The sequence below is a fragment of the Heteronotia binoei genome, chromosome 8 (genome assembly GCF_032191835.1).
Source record: "Heteronotia binoei isolate CCM8104 ecotype False Entrance Well chromosome 8, APGP_CSIRO_Hbin_v1, whole genome shotgun sequence".
In the NCBI taxonomy this organism is placed as follows: domain Eukaryota; kingdom Metazoa; phylum Chordata; class Lepidosauria; order Squamata; family Gekkonidae; genus Heteronotia; species Heteronotia binoei.
In genome coordinates this window covers 126,408,959-126,431,862 of record NC_083230.1, presented here as the reverse complement: position 1 = coordinate 126,431,862, position 22,904 = coordinate 126,408,959, and the positions used below count along the sequence as shown (strand labels likewise).

The 22,904-nt window shown below is 49.4% G+C and overlaps 1 protein-coding gene across 2 annotated transcripts in view; it reads right to left on the bottom strand.

The window, feature by feature from the left end:
* The window catches only part of TMEM209 (transmembrane protein 209), a 48,842-nt gene that overhangs the window by 6,615 nt on the left and 19,323 nt on the right, over positions 1 to 22,904 (bottom strand). The window contains exons 8-13 of one of the 2 annotated variants that reach the window (XM_060246026.1): positions 20,655 to 20,751; positions 19,828 to 19,953; positions 8,395 to 8,492; positions 6,339 to 6,453; positions 3,946 to 4,043; positions 3,372 to 3,445 (exon numbers count right to left, since the gene is read on the bottom strand). In XM_060246026.1, the coding sequence (XP_060102009.1) occupies positions 3,372 to 3,445; positions 3,946 to 4,043; positions 6,339 to 6,453; positions 8,395 to 8,492; positions 19,828 to 19,953; positions 20,655 to 20,751 (608 nt within the window). The remainder of the gene's footprint in view (positions 1 to 3,371; positions 3,446 to 3,945; positions 4,044 to 6,338; positions 6,454 to 8,394; positions 8,493 to 19,827; positions 19,954 to 20,654; positions 20,752 to 22,904) is intronic. The other variant, XM_060246025.1, reaches the window with a different exon arrangement.

Sequence of the window (22,904 nt, the reverse complement as noted above, 5' to 3'; positions counted from 1 at the left end):
AGTGAGGCAAGATCTTCCCTTGCAGAACCCATGCTGAGTCTTCCTCAATAACCCGTGTTCATCAATGTGCCTACTCATTCTGTCCTTGATAATGGTTTCTACCAACTTTCCCGGTATTGAAGTCGGACTGACTGGCCTGTAATTTCCCGGATCTCCTCTGGAACCCTTTTTAAAGATGGGGGTGACATTTGCTACCTTCCAGTCCTCAGGAACGGAGGCAGATTTCAATGAAAGATTACAGATTTTTGTTAGAAGATCCACAAGTTCAACTTTGAGTTCTTTCAGAACTCTCGGATGTATGCCACCCGGACCCGGTGACTTATTAGTTTTTAATTTGTCTATTAGTTGTAGGACCTCCTCTTTTGTCACCTCAATCTGACTCAGGTCTTTCAACACCCCTTCCAATATTAGTGGTTCTGGGGCGGGCAAACACTTCTCATCTTCCACGGTGAAGACGGAGGCAAAAAATGCATTCAGCTTCTCAGCCATTTCCCCATCCTCCTTCAGTAATCCTTTTACCCCATGGTCATCCAAGGGCCCCACTGCTTCCCTGGCTGGTTTCCTACTTCTAATATATTTGAAGAAATTTTTATTGTTGGTCTTTATGTTTTTTGCAATATGCTCCTCATAGTCCCTTTTTGCCTGCCTGATCACAGTCTTGCATTTGATTTGCCACTGCCTGTGTTCCCTTTTATTAATCTCACTTGGACTGGTTTTCCACCGCTTAAAGGAGTCCTTCTTACCTTTTACAGCTTCCATTACTTTGTTTGTTAACCATGCTGGCCTCTTCTTATACCTGTTTGTGCCTTTCCTAACTTGTGGTATGTATTTTATCTGAGCTTCTAGGATTATAGTTTTAAATAGTCTCCAAGCTTCCCCAAGGGTTTTGACCGTATTTACCTTTCCTTTCAGTTTCCTCCTCACATGCCTCCTCATCTCAGAGAATTTACCCCTTTTAAAGTTAAATGTGGTTGTGGCGGTCTTTTTGGGCAACTCCCTATTTATACAAATGGTGAAATCAATAACATTATGGTCACTGTTCCCAAGCGGCGCAATCACTTTTACGTCTCTCACCAAGTCTTGGGCATTACTTAGGACCAGATCCAGGATCGCCCCACCCCTGGTAGGTTCTGAGACCATCTGCTCCATAGCACAGTCATTGAGAGCATCAAGAAACTCAATCTCTTTCTCTCGACCAGAACACATATTGACCCAATCAATCTGCGGGTAGTTAAAATCACCTATTACGACACAGTTTTTACGTTTAGCCGTTATCTTTAATCCCTCCATCATATTATAATTGTCCTCTCTCTTTTGATTTGGTGGGCGATAACAAACTCCCATAGTTAAATTTCCTTTTGGGCCCTCTATTTCAACCCAAAGCATTTCTAAAAGGGAATCTAATTCTCTGACCTCAGTCTTACTGGACCGTATATCCTCTCTGACATACAGAGCCACCCCACCTCCAACCTTTCCCTCCCTATCCTTCCGATATAACTTATATCCAGGAATCACCGTGTCCCACTGATTCTCCTCATTCCACCAAGTTTCTGAAATTCCCACAATGTCTGTGTTTTCTCCCAACACTAAACATTCCAATTCACCAATTTTACTTCGGACACTTCTAGCATTTGCATACAAACATTTATAATTTCCCAAGCAAGCTAGGCCCGCCACCTCTCTCCTGCCGCCTCGAGACAGTCCATACTGTTTGTCACCATCACAGTGGACAACTCTGATCCGTTACTCGGTAGAAAAATAGAAGCCAACCCTTCATCTCTTTGAGACGAGTCCTCCCAAACCAGAGACATTCCATCTCCTGTCGGCTTTCCCCCAAGATTTAGTTTAAAAACTGCTCTGCCACCTTTTTGATTTTAAGCGCCAGCAGCCTGGTTCCATCCGGAGACAAGTGGAGACCGTCTCTTTTGTACAGCTCCGGCTTGTTCCAGAAAGCATCCCAGTGCCTAACAAACTTAAACCCTTCCTCCTTACACCATCGTCTCATCCACACATTGAGACTTCTAATTTGCGCCTGTCTCTCCTGCCCTGCACGTGGAACAGGTAGCACTTCCGAGAAGGCCACCTTGGAGGTCCTGGCCTTAAGTCTCCCACCTAGCAGCCTAAATTTCTCCTCCAGGACCTCACGACTGCATTTCCCCACATCGTTGGTGCCAACATGCACCATGACCACAGGCTCCTCTCCAGCACTGTCTATCAGCCTATCTACTACACGCGTAATGTCCGCTACCTTCGCACCAGGCAGGCAAGTCACCATACGGTCAATACGCGGTTTTGCCACCCAGCTGTCTACTTGCCTAAGGATCGAATCACCAACTACCAAGACCCCCCCTCTCCCCCTGCCCAGGGATGGTTCCTTGGCGCGAAAGGATACCCGCTCACCAACCGAAGAAGAGGTCCCTTCTGAGGGCGCATTCCCCTTATCCTCAGCAAGGTGCCCTGTTCCCTCTCGACCCTCATGCTCTCTGGCAGCAACGGGGCTGCCACATTCAGAGTGGGGCTCATCTAATACGCCCCCGAGAGTCTTCCCCAATTGCCTAACTGACCGTCTCTGCTTCTCTAGGGCAGTCACCTCGGCCTCAAGGGTACGAACTCGTTCCCTGAGGACCAGGAGCTCCTTGCATCGAGCACACACCCAAGACTTCTGTCCTGTGGGCAGATAGTCATACATGTGACACTCAGTCATACATGTGACACTCAGGAGTGGGGAATCAAACCCGGTTCTCCCAGATAAGAGAGCTCTGGCTGACCCAAGGCCATTCCAGCAGCTGCAAGTGGAGGAGTGGGGAATCAAACCCGGTTCTTCCAGATAAGAGAGCTCTGGCTGACCCAAGGCCATTCCAGCAGCTGCAAGTGGAAGAGTGGGGAATCACACCCGGTTCTCCCAGATAAGAGAGCTCTGGCTGACCCAAGGCCATTCCAGCAGCTGCAAGTGGAAGAGTGGGGAATCACACCCGGTTCTCCCAGATAAGAGAGCTCTGGCTGACCCAAGGCCATTCCAGCAGCTGCAAGTGGAGGAGTGGGGAATCACACCCGGTTCTCCCAGATAAGAGAGCTCTGGCTGACCCAAGGCCATTCCAGCAGGTGCAAGTGGAGGAGTTGGGAATCAAACCCGGTTCTCCCAGATAAGAGAGCTCTGGCTGACCCAAGGCCATTCCAGCAGCTGCAAGTGGAGGAGTGGGGAATCACACCCGGTTCTCCCAGATAAGAGAGCTCTGGCTGACCCAAGGCCATTCCAGCAGGTGCAAGTGGAGGAGTGGGTAATCAAACCCAGTTCTCCCAGATAAGAGTCTGCACACTTAACCACTACACCAAACTGGTTCTCCTTTAAATAAAATAATAATAATACCTACCCGAGCATCCCAGACTCTTTCGTCTTTATGATGTACAGGAACATCAGCAAGGTATGGAACATGTTGTTTCTGCCCTGTGTGAAGAGATGAGAAAGATGACTCTATGAGACAGGGAGGGCCTTGTGGGAAGATATTCTAGCGTTGGGGAAAGTTAAGAAAAAGGCAACCCAGACTGTTCCCTGGAAGGTCTGATGCTGAAGCTGAAGCTCAAATCCTTTGGCCACCCAATGAGAAGGGAGCACTCCCTGGAGAAGACCCTGATGCTGGGAAAGACAGAAGGCAGAAGAAGAAGGGAACGGCAAAAGATGAGATGGCTGGACAGCATTACTGATGTAACTAACACGTATTTGAACAGACTTCGAAGGGTGGTGGGAGACAGGAGGGCCTGGCGTGACTTTCTCCAGGGGGCCGCAAAGAGTCAGACTCTGCTGTGCGACTGAACGACAAAAATGTCAAGTTTGGCCCCCAACCATGCAAGCGTGAGAGGGAGGGGCAGGATGGCGGGGGCACCGACAGAGAAAGTGGCATCGGTCTGTCTCCTTAAGACCTCCGCAGGACGCGGCATCCTCCCTACCTTGGGCAGGTTGTAGACGTGGCGCTGGTAAATGAGCTCGTAGTGGGGGGGATTGATGCTGCTCTGATAGATGCAAAACAAGTTCTCGTTCGACGTGTCTGCGAATGACAAGATACACAAGTTGCCGTGAATTAAAGCCTATTGCTTTTGCATAAGGCAACAGCAGGCCCACTGGGCTTGGATTTACTGGATTTTGGATTTATATCCCGCCCTATAGTCTGAATCTCAGAGCGGTCTCCTTTACCTCCCCCCCCCCCACCAGCAGACACCCTGTGAGTTAGGTGAGGCTGAGAGAGCTCTCACAACAGCTGCCCTTTCAAGGACAACTCCCGCAATAGCTATGGCTAACCATTCCAGCAGGTGCAAGTGGAGGAGTGGGGAATCAAACCCGGTTCTCCCAGATAAGAGAGCTCTGGCTGACCCTAGGCCATTCCAGCAGCTGCAAGTGGAGGAGGGGGGAATCAAACCCAGTTCTCCCAGATAAGAGAGCTCTGGCTGACCCAAGGCCATTCCAGCAGGTGCAAGTGGAGGAGTGGGGAATCAAACCCGGTTCTCCCAGATAAGAGAGCTCTGGCTGACCCATGGCCATTCCAGCAGGTGTAAGTGGAGGAGTGGGGAATCACACCCGGTTCTCCCAGATAAGAGAGCTCTGGCTGACCCAAGGCCATTCCAGCAGCTGCAAGTGGAGGAGTGGGGAATCAAACCCGGTTCTCCGAGATAAGAGAGCTCTGGCTGACCCAAGGCCATTCCAGCAGCTGCAAGTGGAGGAGTGGGGAATCAAACCCGGTTCTCCCAGATAAGAGAGCTCTGGCTGACCCAAGGCCATTCCAGCAGCTGCAAGTGGAGGAGTGGGGAATCAAACCCGGTTCTCCCAGATAAGAGTCCACACACTTAACCACTAAACCAAACTGCTCTTAGGATCGGGCCTATGCCACACAGAAGCTGATATTTTAATTTAATTACTGGATTTATATCCCACCCAATCTTGCAAGCGGGCTCAGGGTGGCTTACAACAATAAAATCAGACATCAGAATTGAAATTACATCATAAAAAACAGGTACTACAAAATCAGGGACAGCACAACAAGCAACCTTTCAGACATAGGCAGCAACACCAAAGTGCTCCAGGGCCATTGGTGGACGCCTGGCTTACACAAAGCTTCGTGTGCAGTAAGTTTAGAACAGATAAAAGGAAGTGCTTCTTCATCCAAAGAGTAATTAACACATGGGATTCACAGCTGCAGGAAGTGGTGCCGGCTACAAGCACAGAGTGCTTCAAGAGGGAAGGAATAAACATCTGGAGCAGAGGTCCATCAGTGGCTATGAGCCACAAGCTATGGAAGGAATACACATCTGGGGCAGTGATGCTCTGTCTTCTTGGTGCTTGAGGGATGACATTTAGAGAGCTTCTGGAGTTCTGGCCCAGCTGGTGAACCTCTTGATGGCACCAGAGGTTTGGCCAACATGGCTTCTCTTATGTTCTTCTGTGACACAGTGTTGGACTGGAAGGGCCATTGGCCTGATCCAACATGGCTTCTCTTATGTTCTTCTGTGACACAGTGTTGGACTGGAGGGGCCATTGGCCTGATCCAACATGGCTTCTCTTATGTTCTTCTGTGACACAGTGTTGGACTGGATGGGCCACTGGCCTGATCCAACAGGGCTTCTCTTATGTTCTTCTGTGACACAGAGTGTTGGACTGGAGGGGCCACTGGCCTGATCCAACATGGCTTCTCTTCTGTTCTTATGTGGCACAGAGTGTTGGACCGGAGGGGCCCTTGGCCTGATCCAACATGGCTTCTCTTATGTTCTTATGTGACACAGAGTGTTGGACTGGAGCAACCACTGGCCTGATCCAACAGGGCTTCTCTTATGTTCTTCTGTGACACAGAGTGTTGGACTGGATGGGCCACTGGCCTGATCCAACATGGCTTCTCTTCTGTTCTTCTGTGACACAGTGTTGGACCGGAGGGGCCCTTGGCCTGATCCAACAGGGCTTCTCTTCTGTTCTTATGTGACACAGAGTGTTGGACTGGATGGGCCATTGGCCTGATCCAACATGGCTTCTCTTCTGTTCTTCTGTGACACAGAGTGTTGGACTGGAGGGGCCCTTGGCCTGATCCAACATGGCTTCTCTTAAATTATTATGTCTAGGGCAGTGATTCTCTGTCTTCTTGGTGCCTGGAGGGGGCCACAGTGGGGGGACCTCTCCAGTTCTGGCCCTGCTGGTGGACCTCCTGATGGCCCCTGGGTTTTGGCCACTGAGCAACACAGAGAGCGTTGGACTGGAGGGGCCACTGGCCTGATCCAACAAGGCTTCTCGTTCTTATGCTGTGTTCGTAAGAGCCATCAAACCGGATAAAAACTGCATCTCCCTAACAAAACAATGTTACCTGGCTTGTCAGGTGTCTGAATGAAATGCTGGGAGGTGAAGGTCTTTCCGTCAGGGTATTTGGGATGTGGAGGAAGCCGAGAGTCCAGGTAAGTGCAGAACACATGCATGATGATCTGAAGGGACAGAAAGATGATAATGAAGACATTGGATTGATATCCCGCCCTCCACTCCGAAGAGTCTCAGAGCGGCTCACAATCTCCTTTGCCTTCCTCCCCCACAACAGACACCGTGTGAGGTAGATGAAGATATTGGATTTATATCCCACCCTCCACTCCGAAGAGTCTCAGAGCGGCTCACAATCTCCTTTCCCTCCCCCCACCCCACACCACAATAGACACACTGTGAGGTAGATGAAGATATTGGATTTATATCCTGCCCTCCACTCCGAAGAGTCTCAGAGCAGGTCACAATCTCCTTTGCCTTCCTCCCCCACAACAGACACCCTGTGAGGTAGATGAAGATATTGGATTTATATCCCGCCCTCCACTCCGAAGAGTCTCAGAGTGGCTCACAATCTTCTTTCCCTTCCTCCCCCACAACAGACACCCTCTGAGGTAGATGAAGATATTGGATTTATATCCCGCCCTCCACTCCGAAGAGTCTCAGAGCAGCTCACAATCTCCTTTCCCTTCCTCCCCCACAACAGACACCCTGTGAGGTAGATGAAGATATTGGATTGATATCCCGCCCTCCACTCCGAAGAGTCTCAGAGCGGCTCACAATCTCCTTTCCCTTCCTCCCCCACAACAGACACCCTGTGAGGTAGATGAAGATATTGGATTTATATCCCGCCCTCCACTCCGAAGAGTCTCAGAGTGGCTCACAATCTCCTTTGCCTTCCTCCCGCACAACAGACACCCTGGATTGGATTTATATCCCGCCCTCCACTCCGAAGAGTCTCAGAGCAGCTCACAATCTCCTTTGCCTTCCTCCCCCACAACAGACACCCTGTGAGGTATATGAAGATATTGGATTTATATCCTGCCCTCCACTCTGAAGAGTCTCAGAGCGGCTCACAATCTCCTTTACCTTCCTCCCCCACAACAGACACCCTGTGAGGTAGATGAAGATATTGGATTTATATCCCGCCCTCCACTCCGAAGAGTCTCAGAGCAGCTCACAATCTCCTTTGCCTTCCTCCCCCACAACAGACACCCTGTGAGGTAGATGAAGATATTGGATTTATATCCCACCCTCCACTCCGAAGAGTCTCAGAGCGGCTCACAATCTCCTTTGCCTTCCTCCCCCACAACAGACACCCTGTGAGGTAGATGAAGATATTGGATTTATATCCCGCCCTCCACTCCAAGGAGTCTCAGAGCGGCTCACAAGGGGAAAAGGGAAGTGGATAAAGTAATAAAACATCTGTTCAAAAAGTATAGAAAACATTCTGCATATCGTTGTATCACCAAATATAAAGAAGTCCCATCATATCATTATTATTACACATTTAGTCTCTTATCACATTAGTCATATAGAGTTGTATTGTAAATTCTCATTTAGATTGTCAATTTAGTTCATGTTTGGTTTATATTCCAATTAAATAATTTGAAGAGCATCTTCCACCATTCATCATTAAAGCAGTTTAAGTATCTAACCAGATATATAACTTTCCCCAGTATTTTCTTGCTTCCTCTTTGGATTTCCCAGCAAGCATTAAAGAGAAACAGCCCATCTCTGCTGCTTCCAGTACTTTCCCTATCAACTCCTGCTTCGTAGGTAACTTTTGAAGCTTCCAATTCTGAGCAAACAAAAGCTGCAGTATTAACATGTGCCATCGAATGTCTTGTTCCTTTTGTATAGTCTTTAGGGAACATATTCAACAAAACCAGTTCCGGTTTAAGTTGGATCTGACTCTTCAAAATATTTCATAAGAGTTGGCAGCATTCAACCATCGCCACCATCACCAAAGAGAGCATAATATACCTACAGCTCAAAAGGAAAGGGGTCGGATGGCCAGGGGAAAAGCCCAGGTTCTCTGTACCGCAACCCACAACCTTTGCCTACCCCGAGGCCCCAGGGTACAACCCCCAGGAAAAAAACGTAGAACTTACTGCAGAATCCGTGGGCAGGTCGGTATCCCATTTGCGTGCCTTGAAGTCTCCGCCTCGGTTCCATCTGAAGGAGCTCATGCACCCACCTTGAGACAGCTCTGGGGGAGAGAGCGGCAGAAACAGACAGCCAATTATTTTTGGGTTTGTTTAAAAAAAAATTATATGTGCATGCTGAAGGAGCTGGGGATGTTCAGTCTGGAGAGGAGGCGGCTAAGAGGTGATAGGATCACCATCTTCCAGTCCTTGAAGGGCTGTCATGTAGAGGAGGGTGGGGAATTGTTTTCCGTGGCCCCAGATGGTAGGACCAGAACCAACAGGTTGAAATTAAATCATAACAGTTTCCGGCTCAACATTAGGAAGAACCTCCTGACCGTTAGAGCGGTTCCTCAGTGGAAGAGGCTTCCACCTTGGGAGGTGGTGGGCTCTCCCTCCTTGGAGGTTTTTCAACAGAGGCTGGATGGCCATCTGACAGCAGTGAGGATCCTGTGAATTTAGGGGGAGGGGTTTGTGAGTTTCCTGCATTGTGCAGGGGGCTGGACTAGATGACCCTGGAGGTCCCTTCCAACTCTAGGATTCTAGGTATTTAAACAGAGGCTAGATGGCCATCTGACAGCAGTGAGGATCCTGTGAAGTTAGGGGGAGGTATTTGTGAGTTTTCTGCATGGTACTGGGGGTTGGACTAGATAACCCTGGAGGTCCCTTCCAACTCTAGGATTTTAAACAGAGGCTAGATGGCCAACTGACAGCAGTGAGGATCCTGTGAAGTTAGGGTGAGGTGTTTGTGAGTTTCCTGCATTGCGCATGGGGGTTGGACTAGATGACCCTGGAGGTCCCTTCCAACTCTATGATTCTATCTGTGTGTGCACATCTGGAAGCCATGGCAACCTCTAGTGACTGCCCCCTACTGGGGGCCTGGAGGATATTCAGGGAGGTGGCTGAATAAAGCCTGCTCCAGCCTCTCGCCTCCGGTATTCCAAGGTCTCCCATTCAAGTACTTGCCAGAGTCGACCCTGCTGAACTTTCAAGATCTGACAAGATCAGGCTGGTCTGGGCTATTCAGGTAAGGGCAATTTTGCAGCCAGAGGGGGAGCCAGTCTCAAAATAGGTGCGCTGTCAACAACACTTTACCCAGAGGGCAGTCGCGCAAGCGACACTTAAGAGCTGACATGATGATCTGGGAGACTAGGATCTGGGAGACCTGAGCTCTCATCTCCACTCTGTCGTGAAGCTCGTAGGCCGACATGGAGCCAGTCGCTTCCACCGCACTGGGCTGCCGTGAAAATAAAGCGGGGAAGAGGGTGCCGTATACACTGCTATTCAATCCTCGATGTTTCCGTATCATCAGGGGTCGTTTAGTAGAAAAATAGGTGGTGGAGCTCGTTAGCATAACTCGTTATATGAGCCCCCTCCCACAGTCAAAAGCAACCTGAGGCAAGAAAGGAGAGCCCCGGGCGAGTGAGGCCTGCTTGGGCTAGAGATACAGCCAGTCCAAGCAGGCCTCGCTCGCCTGGGGCTCTCCTGCTTCCCTCCCAGTCAAAAGGCCAGCAAGTCACCCGCTGCCCAAAATCACATCAGAAGTGGAGAAAGGGTGGCGCGGGCTCTCCAGGGGTGAATGAGGGCTGCTGGGGGCGTGGCAAAGCTCCTGGCGGCTGGCTGGCTGCCCGCTCTCCTCATCCAGGGATTGTTATGCAGCTGCACCTCCTATCCAATGGACAGGGTAGGTGGGGGGGGGAGGAGGGGGAACCCTCAGAAAGGTTCAGGAGCTCCTGCTGAATTCAAGGCCTGCATACCATACAGCAAAAAGTGCAAACAAAAAACACCCAGGTCATCGTGACTGCTGGTGCAATGCAGGGGTGCCACAGCCGAACCAGCACCGGGGAGGTCTGAACCATCCCTCCACCATAAGAACTGCTAGGTGATCTCAGGTTAGTAGCTCTCTTTCAGCCCGGCAGTGAGAATAATGCAGAGGCAGGGAGAACTATACGGAATCAGACCTTTGGTCGATCACACAATCGTCTACTCAACTGGCATTGGCTCTCCAGTCACAGGCGGAGGTTTTTCACGTCACCTCCTGCCTGGTTCTTTCAACTGGAGATGCTGGGGACTGAACTCGGGACCTTCGGCGTGCCAGGCAGATGTCTTGACACTGAGCCATGGCCCCTCCCAGAGAGAACGATGAATGAATGCAATATGAATCTGCCTTATGCTGAATCAGATGCTTGGTTCATCAAGACCAGTCCTGTCTATTCAGACTGACACCTGCTCTCCAGGGTCTCAGGCTGAGGTCTTTCCCATCACCTCCTGCCTGGTCCTTTTAACTGGAGATGTTAGGGATTGAACCTGGGACCTTCTGCGTACCAAGCAGATGCTCTGCCACTGAGCCACAGTCCCACTTCATGGCTCTCCAGGGTCTCAGCCTGAGGTCTTTCCCATCACCTCCTGCCTGGTCCTTTTCACTGGAGATGCTGGGGACTGAACCTGGGACCTTCTGCATGCCAAGCAGAGACTCTAGCACTGAGCCACAGTCCCACTTCATGGCTCTCCAGGGTCTCAGGCGGAGGTCTTTCCCATCACCTCCTGCCTGGTCCTTTTCACTGGAGATGCCAGGGACTGAACCTGGGACCTTCTGTATGCCAAGCAGGGGCTCTACCAGACAGGCATCCATGTTATATCTGTCTGCAGCAGCAAAAAAGAGCAAGAGTCCAGGACCACCTTAAAGACAAACCAAACTGGTGGCAGGGTGGGAGCTTTCATATCTGAAGTTAAGAATGATTCAAGGGTTGGAACACTTTCCCTATGAGAATGGCTAAAACGCTTGGGGCTCTTTAGCTTGGAGAAATGTCGACTGAAGGGTGACATGAGAGTGTCAGTATTGAATCTATCTTTACACAGTCTGACAGCTCTATTGTGACAGCAGATGATCTAGCTGGCAGGCTAGGGCACAGTGACCTTATCTACAAGCCGGTTCTAGCCGGTAGAGGGCAGGTGGAAAGGACCTGCTGAGTCAGCATGACTGTGGACTGCCAGGATTGGCTAAAGGAACTATATATGGACTGTGCTAGCAATGCACAGGTCTCTCTTCGAGGAGACACATGCTGGCGGAGCACTTTGGTCCTGTATTTGATATATCTTTCTGCACTAGTGAGCACGTTGTATAGATATTGTAAATACACTGTTTTGGCACTAGCTGCAGGTGTCTGGCTCACTTCTGTACTGGGGCTCATCGTTGCACACATCACACTGCTCACTCTGCAAACACCCGCACCGGCAGAGAGAGGTTTACAAGACGATGCATGGGGTAGAGAAGGTAGAGAAAGCACTTTTCTCCCTTTCTCACAATACGAGAACTTGTGGCCACTCCATGAAATTGCTGAGCAGCTGGGTTAGAAAGGAAGTCCTTCTTCTCCCTAAGGCTGATCAACACATGGAATTAACGGCCACAGGAGGTGGTGGCGGCTGCAAGCATTGACAGCTTCAAGAGGGGATTGGATAAACATCTGGAGCAGAGGTCCATCAATGGCTACTAGCCACAGCGTATTGATGGAACTCTGTCTGCGGCAGTGATGCTCTGTATTCTTGGTGCTTGGGGGGCATAGTGGGAGGGCTTTTAGCTCCACTGGTGGACCTCCTGATGACGCTTGGTTTTTTGGCCACTGTGTGACACAGAGTGTTGGACTGGATGGGCCATTGGCCTGACTCAACATGGCTTCTCTTATGTTCTTCTGTGACACAGAGTGTTGGACTGGATGGGCCATTGGCCTGATCCAACATGGCTTCTCTTATGTTCTTATGTGAGTGTTGGACTGGATGGGCCATTGGCCTGATCCAACAGGGGTTCTCTTATGTTCTTATGTGACACAGAGTGCTGGACTGGATGGGCCATTGGCCTGATACAACACGGCTTCTCTTCTGTTCTTCTGTGACACAGAGTGTTGGACTGGATGGAACATTGGCCTGATCCAACAGGGCTTCTCTTATGTTCTTCTGTGACACAGAGTGTTGGACTGGATGGGCCATTGGCCTGATCCAACACGGCTTCTCTTCTGTTCTTCTGTGACACAGAGTGTTGGACTGGATGGAACATTGGCCTGATCCAACAGGGCTTCTCTTATGTTCTTCTGTGACACAGAGTGTTGGACTGGATGGGCCATTGGCCTGATCCAACAGGGCTTCTCTTATGTTCTTCTGTGACACAGAGTGTTGGACTGGATGGGCCATTGGCCTGATCCAACAGGGCTTCTCTTATGTTCTTATGTGACACAGAGTGTTGGACTGGATGGGCCATTGGCCTGATCCAACACGGCTTCACTTCTGTTCTTCTGTGACACAGAGTGTTGGACTGGATGGGCCACTGGCCTGATCAAACAGGGCTTCTCTTATGTTCTTATGTGACACAGAGTGATGGACTGGATGGAACATTGGCCTGATCCAACACGGCTTCTCTTCTGTTCTTTTGTGACACAGAGTGTTGGGCTGGATGGGCCATTGGCCTGATCAAACATGGCTTCTCTTATGTTCTTTTGTGACACAGAGTGTTGGACTGGATGGGCCATTGGCCTGATCCAACACGGCTTCTCTTATGTTCTTTTGTGACACAGAGTGTTGGGCTGGATGGGCCATTGGCCTGATCAAACATGGCTTCTCTTATGTCCTTATGTGACACAGAGTGCTGGACTGGATGGGCCACTGGCCTGATCCAACATGGCTTCTCTTATGTCCTTATGTGACACAGAGTGCTGGACTGGATGGGCCACTGGCCTGATCCAACATGGCTTCTTTTCTGTTCTTATGTGACACAGAGTGATGGACTGGATGGAACATTGGCCTGATCCAACAGGGCTTCTCTTATGTTCTTCTGTGACACAGAGTGTTGGACTGGATGGGCCATTGGCCTGATCCAACACGGCTTCTCTTCTGTTCTTTTGTGACACAGAGTGTTGGGCTGGATGGGCCATTGGCCTGATCAAACATGGCTTCTCTTATGTTCTTCTGTGACACAGAGTGTTGGACTGGATGGGCCACTGGCCTGATCCAACATGGCTTCTCTTATGTCCTTATGTGACACAGAGTGCTGGACTGGATGGGCCACTGGCCTGATCCAACATGGCTTCTCTTATGTCCTTATGTGACACAGAGTGCTGGACTGGATGGGCCACTGGCCTGATCCAACATGGCTTATTTTCTGTTCTTATGTGACACAGAGTGATGGACTGGATGGAACATTGGCCTGATCCAACAGGGCTTCTCTTCTGTTCTTTTGTGACACAGAGTGTTGGGCTGGATGGGCCATTGGCCTGATCAAACATGGCTTCTCTTATGTTCTTCTGTGACACAGAGTGCTGGACTGGATGGGCCACTGGCCTGATCCAACATGGCTTCTCTTATGTCCTTATGTGACACAGAGTGATGGACTGGATGGAACATTGGCCTGATCCAACAGGGCTTCTCTTATGTTCTTCTGTGACACAGAGTGTTGGACTGGATGGGCCATTGGCCTGATCCAACACGGCTTCTCTTCTGTTCTTTTGTGACACAGAGTGTTGGGCTGGATGGGCCATTGGCCTGATCAAACATGGCTTCTCTTATGTTCTTCTGTGACACAGAGTGTTGGACTGGATGGGCCACTGGCCTGATCCAACATGGCTTCTCTTATGTCCTTATGTGACACAGAGTGCTGGACTGGATGGGCCACTGGCCTGATGCAACATGGCTTCTTTTCTGTTCTTATGTGACACAGAGTGATGGACTGGATGGAACATTGGCCTGATCCAACAGGGCTTCTCTTCTGTTCTTTTGTGACACAGAGTGTTGGGCTGGATGGGCCATTGGCCTGATCAAACATGGCTTCTCTTATGTTCTTCTGTGACACAGAGTGCTGGACTGGATGGGCCACTGGCCTGATCCAACATGGCTTCTCTTATGTCCTTATGTGACACAGAGTGATGGACTGGATGGAACATTGGCCTGATCCAACAGGGCTTCTCTTATGTTCTTCTGTGACACAGAGTGTTGGACTGGATGGGCCATTGGCCTGATCCAACACGGCTTCTCTTCTGTTCTTTTGTGACACAGAGTGTTGGGCTGGATGGGCCATTGGCCTGATCAAACATGGCTTCTCTTATGTTCTTCTGTGACACAGAGTGTTGGACTGGATGGGCCACTGGCCTGATCCAACATGGCTTCTCTTATGTCCTTATGTGACACAGAGTGCTGGACTGGATGGGCCACTGGCCTGATGCAACATGGCTTCTTTTCTGTTCTTATGTGACACAGAGTGATGGACTGGATGGAACATTGGCCTGATCCAACAGGGCTTCTCTTCTGTTCTTTTGTGACACAGAGTGTTGGGCTGGATGGGCCATTGGCCTGATCAAACATGGCTTCTCTTATGTTCTTCTTTGACACAGAGTGTTGGACTGGATGGGCCACTGGCCTGATCCAACATGGCTTCTCTTATGTTCTTATGTGACACAGAGTGTTGGACTGGATGGGCCACTGGCCTGATCCAACATGGCTTCTCTTCTGTTCTTATGTGACACAGTGTTGGACTGGATGGGCCACTGGCCTGATCCAACATGGCTTCTCTTTTGTTCTTAAGAATGATCATACCCTGTGACCAGGGCTTTTTTAATAGCAGGAACTCCTTTGCCTATTAGGCCACACACCCCTGATGTAGGCAATCGTCCAAGAGCTTACATTAGGCCCTGAAAGAAGAGCCCCGTAAGCTCCAGGAGGACTGGCTACATCAGGGTGTGTGTCCTAATATGCCAAGGAGTTCCTGCTACAAAAAAAAAGCCCTGTGCTGTGACAAATCTGGTTACTTTTTAAGGTGCTGCTGGACTCTTGCTCTCTTCTAAAGGCTCTGCCAAAAAGCCAGGGACTCTCTGCCATATCATATATACCGCTCTGAGCTTCTTACAAATGTAAAGGAGGGATAAAAATCCAATCCGTGATGAGGTTTACGGACACAGCAGAATTTTGATGACACCCCCCCCCCCCTGTTTTCTTGCTGCTCGTGCAGATTTCGGAGTAGCTGTGAGCTCAGCCCAGGTTCCTCTGTTGGCCTATCTGACCGCACAAGGTTCTCCTGTGATCTTTTGGCAGCTGCTGAGACCAGTTACAGAAATTATTGCCTCACAACAGAGGTTAAAAGTCACATCTGTTCTTGTGATCTTGCTCGAAAAAGGACAATGATGGCTTAGCAGATGCGTTCTCAGATTGATTCTTCCACCCGCTGTTCGTTGAGAACCAACCGTTTATCTAGACGACGATCGCGCGTTCGAGCTAGAAAGACTTAGCAGAAGGTTAAGAGGGCCATTCTCCTCTATCGAAGCCTTGATGCGGTCGGCAGATCAGATCTCTCCGGCTGGAACTCTCAGAAGGCACCGAATGGGATTTTGGTGCTCTGTGTGTGTGTGTGTGTGACTTGGGCTTACAGAAAAATTCTGGAGAGCAGTTTAAGATAATAATCCGATAGATCTGGGGCTAACCGGCTTAAAGAAGAGTTCTCAAAGAACTCATTGGTCCAGATTCTCTCGCTAGATGGGAGAGCACTTTATCTTGTTCCAAGGAAAGGGACTCCTCTCTAGAAGCTTGTCAACAGCAGAGATAAAAGACGGGCAACGTTTGATTAGGGAGAAGGCCTCGGCAGCCACGCACCTCCTGGCTGACCTGTCTGCACCGCCTGAAGCTTTCCACGCAAACACCCCACAGCCTCCCCATCGACAGAATGATATAACCGAGAAACTGTGACTTGGCACAAGAACACAGAAAAGGCAACCTAACAATATGCCACGATTATTACATTAAAAAAAACTACTCTTACATGCATACTTATAAACACAGGCACACAACAGAAGGTACAGAACGTGCTCAGATAGAAATATCATACAGTCCTCAGTCTATTTTTAGCCCATAAACAAGTCCAATGCTCAGCTGCCTTTTCTCCCTTTTTCACAAAACAAGAACACGTGGGCACGCAATGAAATTGCTGAGCAGAACTGATAAAAGGAAGTCCTTCTTCACCCAAAGGGTGATTAACACGTAGAATTCACTGCCACAGGTGATGGCGGCTACAAGCATAGACAGCGTCAAGAGGGGACTGGAGAAACATTTGGAGCAGAGGTCCATCAGTGGCTATTAAAAAGGTAGTCCCCTGCGCAAGCACTAGTCGTTTCCAACTCTGGGGTGACGCTGCTTTCTCGTTTTCATGGTAGACTTTTTACAGGGTGGTTTGCTCTTGCCTTCCCCAGTCATCCACACTCCCCCCCCCCCCGCAACAAGCTGGGTACTCATTTGACCGACCTCGGAAGGATGGAAGGCTGCGTCGACCTGGAGCCAGCTACCTGAACCCAGCTTCCGCTGGGATCGAACTCAGGTTGTGAGCAGAGCTTAGGACTACAGCACTGCAGCTTTACCACTCTGCGCCACGGGGTTCAGTGGCTATTAGCCACAGCGTATTGTCTGGGGCAGTACTCTCTGTCTGGGGTAGTAATGCTCTGTTTTCTTGGTGCTTGGGGGGGGCAACAGTGGGAGGGCTTCTGGTGTCCTGGCCACAGTGATGGTCCTCTTGATGGCACCTGGCTTTTGGCCACTGTGTGACTCAGAGTGCTGGACCGGATGGGCCATTGGCCTGATCCAACATGGCTTCTCTTCTGTTCTTATGCCTGAGTTTGGAAAATTTCTCACTACGAGACATCAGTTTCGATGAAATTCGATGAAATTGCTGAGCATTTGGGTTAGAACGGATAAAAGGAGATACTTCTTCACCCAAAGGGTGATTAACATGTGGCATTCACTGCCACAGGAGGTGGTGGCGGCTACGAGCATAGCCAGCTTTAAGAGGGGGTTAGATAAAAATATGGAGCAGAGGTCCATCAGTGGCTATTAGCCACAGTGTGTGTGTGTGTGTGTGTGTATATATATATATATATATATATATATATAAATTTTTGGCCACTCTGTGATACAGAGTGCTGGAGTGGATGGGTCATTGGCCTGATGAAACATGGCTTCTCTTATGTTCTTATGTGACACAGAGTGTTGGACTGGAGGGGCCATTGGCCTGATCCAACATGGCTTCTCTTATGTTCTTAGTTTGCCCTCTTAACCCACCAATGCATGTATTTCAGCCCACTGTACTTGATCCCCTCGTCTGAAGAAGTGTGCTTTTAGCACACGAAAGCTTACATTTGGAATAAAACTTTGTTGGTCTCAAAGATACACCTTGACTCCTGCTTTGTTCATTACGAGACTGTTCATGTCTTGGACTGGAGATTCCCTGAGACTTACCTGCGTTGGAGACTCCATTTCACTTAATGCAACCCGCTCTGGAAGGCCAAAGTGGCTGAATACATAGCTTGAATCTGGATGCTGTGTCCTGGGGCTGGTATTCTGATAACTTTGAAGAATTGCCTGCGGACTATTTGCCTACACCTGCTGGAGCCCTCTGAGGTTTTGGAGGCTTTTCTGGGGACTCTATGATATTTCTATCTGAGCACACGGTGTACCTTCTGTAAACCTCCTTGCTACATAGTGACTGTGTTTATAAGTATGCATGTAACAGCAGTTTTGAATGTAATAATCGCATGAAGAAGAAGATGACAGATTTATACCCCACCCTTCTCTCTGAATCAGAGACTCAGAGCGACTTACAATCGCCTATATCTTCTCCCCCCACAACAATACACTCTGTGAGGTGGGTGGGGCTGAGAGAGCTCTGACAAAAATTGCCCTTTCAAGGACTACTCTTGCAAGAGCAATGGCCGACCCAAGGCCATTCCAGCAGCTGTAAGTGGAGGAGTGGGGAATCAAACCCGGTTCTCCCAGATAAGAGTCCGCACACTTAACCACTACACCAAACTGGCACCATACTGTTTGGCTGATTTTTGTATGTTCTTGTGCCTAGTCACAATTTCTTGGTTATTTTAATCAGCTTTCAGGGCTGTGACTCCTTCCTGAACTCTTCCTAGAGAGCCAGTTTGGTGCAGTGGTTAAGTGCACGGACTCTTATCTGGGAGAACCGGGCATGCTTCCCCTCTCCTCCACTTCCAGCTGCTGGAAAGGCCTTGGGTCAGCCATACCTCTCATAGAGGTTGTCTTGGAAAGGGCATCTTCCGGGAGAGCCCCACCCACCTCACAGGGTGTCTGTTGTACGTTGGGGGGAGGTAAAGGAGATTGTGAACCGCTCTGAGATTCAGAGTGAAGGGCGGGATATAAATCCAGTATTATTGAGAGAGCCAGTTTGGTTACGCTTCTGGACTCTTATCTTGGAGAACGGGGTTTGATTCCCCACTCCTCCACTTGCAGCTGCTGGAATGGCCTTGGGTCAGCCAGAGCTCTCTTATCTGGGAGAACCAGGTTTGATTCCCCCCTCCTCCACTTGCAGCTGCTGGAATGGCCTTGGGTCAGCCAGAGTTCTCTTATCTGGGAGAACTGGGTTTGATTCCCCACTGCTCCACTTGCAGCTGCTGGAATGGCCTTGGGTCAGCCAGAGCTCTCTTATCTGGGAGAACCGGGTTGGATTCCCCACTCCTCCACTGGCAGCTGCTGGAATGGCTTTGGGTCAGCCATAGCTCTCTTATCTGGGAGAACTGGGTTTGATTCCCCCCTCCTCCACTTGCAGCTGCTGGAATGGCCTTGGGTCAGCCAGAGCTCTCTTATCTGGGAGAACCGGGTTTGATACCCCACTCCTCCACTTGCACCTGCTGGAATGGCCTTGGGTCAGCCAGAGCTCTCTTATCTGGGAGAACCGGGTTTGATTCCCCACTCCTCCACTTGCAGCACCTGGAATGGCCTTGAAAGGGCACTTTCTGTCAGAGCTCTCTCAGCCCCACCTACCTCACAGGGTGTCTGTTGTATGTTGGGGGGAGGTAAAGAAGATTGCGTGCCACTCTGAGATTCAGAGAGAAAGGAAGGCTATAAATCCAATATCATCTTCTTCTTGTGTGCTTTCCCCATCAGCAGAGGGCAAAGTCCAGGGAGCTTCAAACAATGGGAGTAAACACTGCCCCACGAATGCCTTCGCCACAGGAAGAGGATGAGGAGAGGAGAAGGGAGAAGAAGAAGAAGAAATCCTGCTGTATATTTTGAATCTCAGAGTGGCTCACAAGCTCCTTTTACTTTCCTCCCTGACCCCATAACAGACACACTGTGAGGTAGGTGGGGCTGAGAGAGCTCTCCCAGAAGCGGCCCTTTCAAGGACAGCTTTGCGAGAGCTCTGGCTGACCCAAGGCCATTCTAGCAGGTGCAAGTGGAGAAGTGGGGAATCAAACCCAGATCTCCCAGATAAGAGAGCTCTGGCTGACCCAAGGCCATTCCAGCAGGTGCAAGTGGAGGAGTGGGGAATCACACCCGGTTCTCCCAAATAAGAGTCTGCACACTTCACCACTAAACCAATCCTGGCTCTCTCCAAACAAGAAAAGACCATTTAACCTTTGATCCGTTCGACCAAATACTCCTGGTTCGGCGTAAGGTCCAGGTACTGCACGATCGTGTTCAGGGTGGGAATGAGGGGCGCCTTCACCAAGGCCGCTTGCTTTAGACTGCTGATGCTGGCGTCTGCAGGGAGAAGAAAAACAACTCTTTCAATCGGCATCAAAAGAAAAACCAAGCGCAAATCCTTGCAAAGGTAGTTCAATGCCCTGAGGATGCAAATCTCTGGCATGGAAACCAATAAATTTATTCCACACTGCATCACTGCAAGAGGCTACTGTCAGACTCCCCTAAGAACATAAGAGAAGCCATGTTGGATCAGGCCAGTGGCCCATCCAGTCCAGCACTCTGTGTCACAGAAGAACATAAGAGAAGCCATGTTGGATCAGGCCAGTGGCCCCTCCAGTCCAACACTCTGTGTCACATAAGAACATAAGAGAAGCCATGTTGGATCAGGCCAGTGGCCCCTCCAGTCCAACACTCTGTGTCACATAAGAACATAAGAGAAGCCATGTTGGATCAGGCCAGTGGCCCATCCAGTCCAACACTCTGTGTCACATAAGAACATAAGAGAAGCCATGTTGGATCAGGCCAGTGGCCCATCCAGTCCAACACTCTGTGTCACATAAGAACATAAGAGAAGCCACGTTGGATCAGGCCAGTGGCACCTCCAGTCCAACAATCTGTGTCACATAAGAACATTTACTGTTAATGAGAGGATGCTTTGGAGGATAGGAATTCATAGGGCCGCCGTAAATCAGAAGGAGCTAAACTGCACATCACACGCACACACTGAACCTAAAATAAAAAGACTGTACTTCTCCTACCTCCAATCTGTAGCTCAGGGCAGCCCATTCGTCTCAGCTGAGTGCTCACAGACTCAGTTTCTTGAACAAGAGGCACTAAGATGGTCTCACTAATCCACTGTGGCCAGGCAGGAGTGGTCGGGAGAGAAAAAGAATCACAGGCAGTTAAATTGGAAGAATTGAATTTGAAATTACTACAACAGCACCACTGAGGAAGAAACAGCAATACCAACATTCCTGTGCTTATTTATAAGCCGATGTGCGCACTAATACACTTTACAAAGGGGTGTCAAACATGCGGCCCAGGGGCCAAATCAGCCCCCCAGAAGGCTCCTATCAGGCCGCTGAGCAACTGGTTATCAGATTCCTTCTCCCTCTCTCTTGCTTCCTTCTGCATAATAGTTTGCTTTGCAAGGCTTGCTCAATCGCACAGGAGCTACAGAGCAAAACCTCTATTTTCTTCATTGGCTGAGGCTCCTCCCTTGGGGAGGAAGAGGGGTAGACAGAGCTTGCTTTGCCAGGCTCTCTCAATCACACAGCAGAGCTACTGAGCCAAGCCTATCTTCCTTCCCCCTCCTGGTTCCCTGGGGAAGGAAGAAAAGAGCCAGAGCTTCTTTTGCCCAGTTTCCTAGAAGCACCTTTAATACCAACAAGTACTAATGTTTTAAGCATGTTTTAAAGTTTTTTTAAAAAAATATTTAATTGTGTTTGTCTGTGTCCTTTATAAAGTGTATATCTCTGCTACCTAATTTTAAATAGATATAAGAACATAAGAGAAGCCTTGTTGGATCAGGCCAATGGTCCATCCAGTATAACACTCTGTGTCACACAGTGGCCAATATATGTGTGTGTGAACACACACACACACATATATATACGTTTGGGGAGGGACGATGGCTCAGTGGTAGAGCATCTGCTTGGTAAGCAGAAGGTCCCAGGTTCAATCTCTGGCATCTCTAACTAAAAAGGGTCCAGGCAAAGAGGTGTGAAAAACCTCAGCTTGAGACCCTGGAGAGCCGCTGCCAGTCTGAGTAGACAAGACTGACTTTGATGGACCCAGGGTCTGATTCAGTAGAAGGCAGCTTCAAATGTCCATATATACTGTGACTGATGGACCTCTGATGGACCTCTGTGACTGCCACTGATGGACCTCGGCTCCATCTTATTATCCAATCCCATCTTATACACATAGCCTGGCCCAACATGGCCCGGTCTGGCCCAACAAGGTCTCATTCATCAAACTGGCCTTCATAAATAATGACATCGACACCCCCAGGTTACAGCAAATCGAACAAAGTTTGAGTCCAGTGGCACCTTTAAGATCACGAAAGTTTTATTCTGGAAATTATAACAAAAGATACAACATTGATGTTATGTACTCCTTTAGGTAGGTAAAGGAGATTGTGAGCCGCTCTGAGACTCTTCAGAGTGGAGGGCGGGATATAAATCCAGTATCTTCATCTACCTCACAGGGTGTCTGTTGTTGGGGAGGAAGATAAAGGAGATTGTGAGCCGCTCTGAGACCCTTCGGAGTGGAGGGCGGGATATAAATCCAATATCTTCATCTACCTCACAGGGTGTCTGTTGTGGGGGGGGGAAGGGAAAGGAGATTGTGAGCCACTCTGAGACTCTTCGGAATGGAGGGCAGGATATAAATCCAATATCTTCATCTACCTCACAGGGTGTCTGTTGTGGGGGAGGAAGGGAAAGGAGATTCTGAGCCGCTCTGAGACTCTTCGGAGTGGAGGGCGGGATATAAATCCAATATCTTCATCTACCTCACAAGGTGTCTGTTGTGGGGGAGGAGGAAGGTAAAGTAGATTGTGAGCTGCTCTGAGACTCTTCGGAGTGGAGGGCGGGCTATAAATCCAATATCTTCTTTATGTCACTTTGTAATAACGTTATGAAAGTTAATCAACTTTACAAAATGTTAAAAAAAGGGAAAGTTTTACCCAAGGTACGATCTTTTGTCTGCATGCACGTTTCTTATCTGAAAAAGGGTGCATCCGCACAAAAGCTCATACTGTGAATAAAACTTTTGCTGGTCTTAAAAGGTGTCAATGGAGTCAAGAAGAAGAACAAGAAGAAGATATTGGATTTATATCCCGCCCTCCACTCCGAAGAGTCTCAGAATGGCTCACAATCTCCTTTCCCTTCCTCCCCCACAACTGACACCCTGTGAGGTAGATGAAGATATTGGATTTATATCCTGCCCTCCACTCCGAAGAGTCGCAGAGCGGCTCACAATCTCCTTTACCTCCCCCCCCCCCC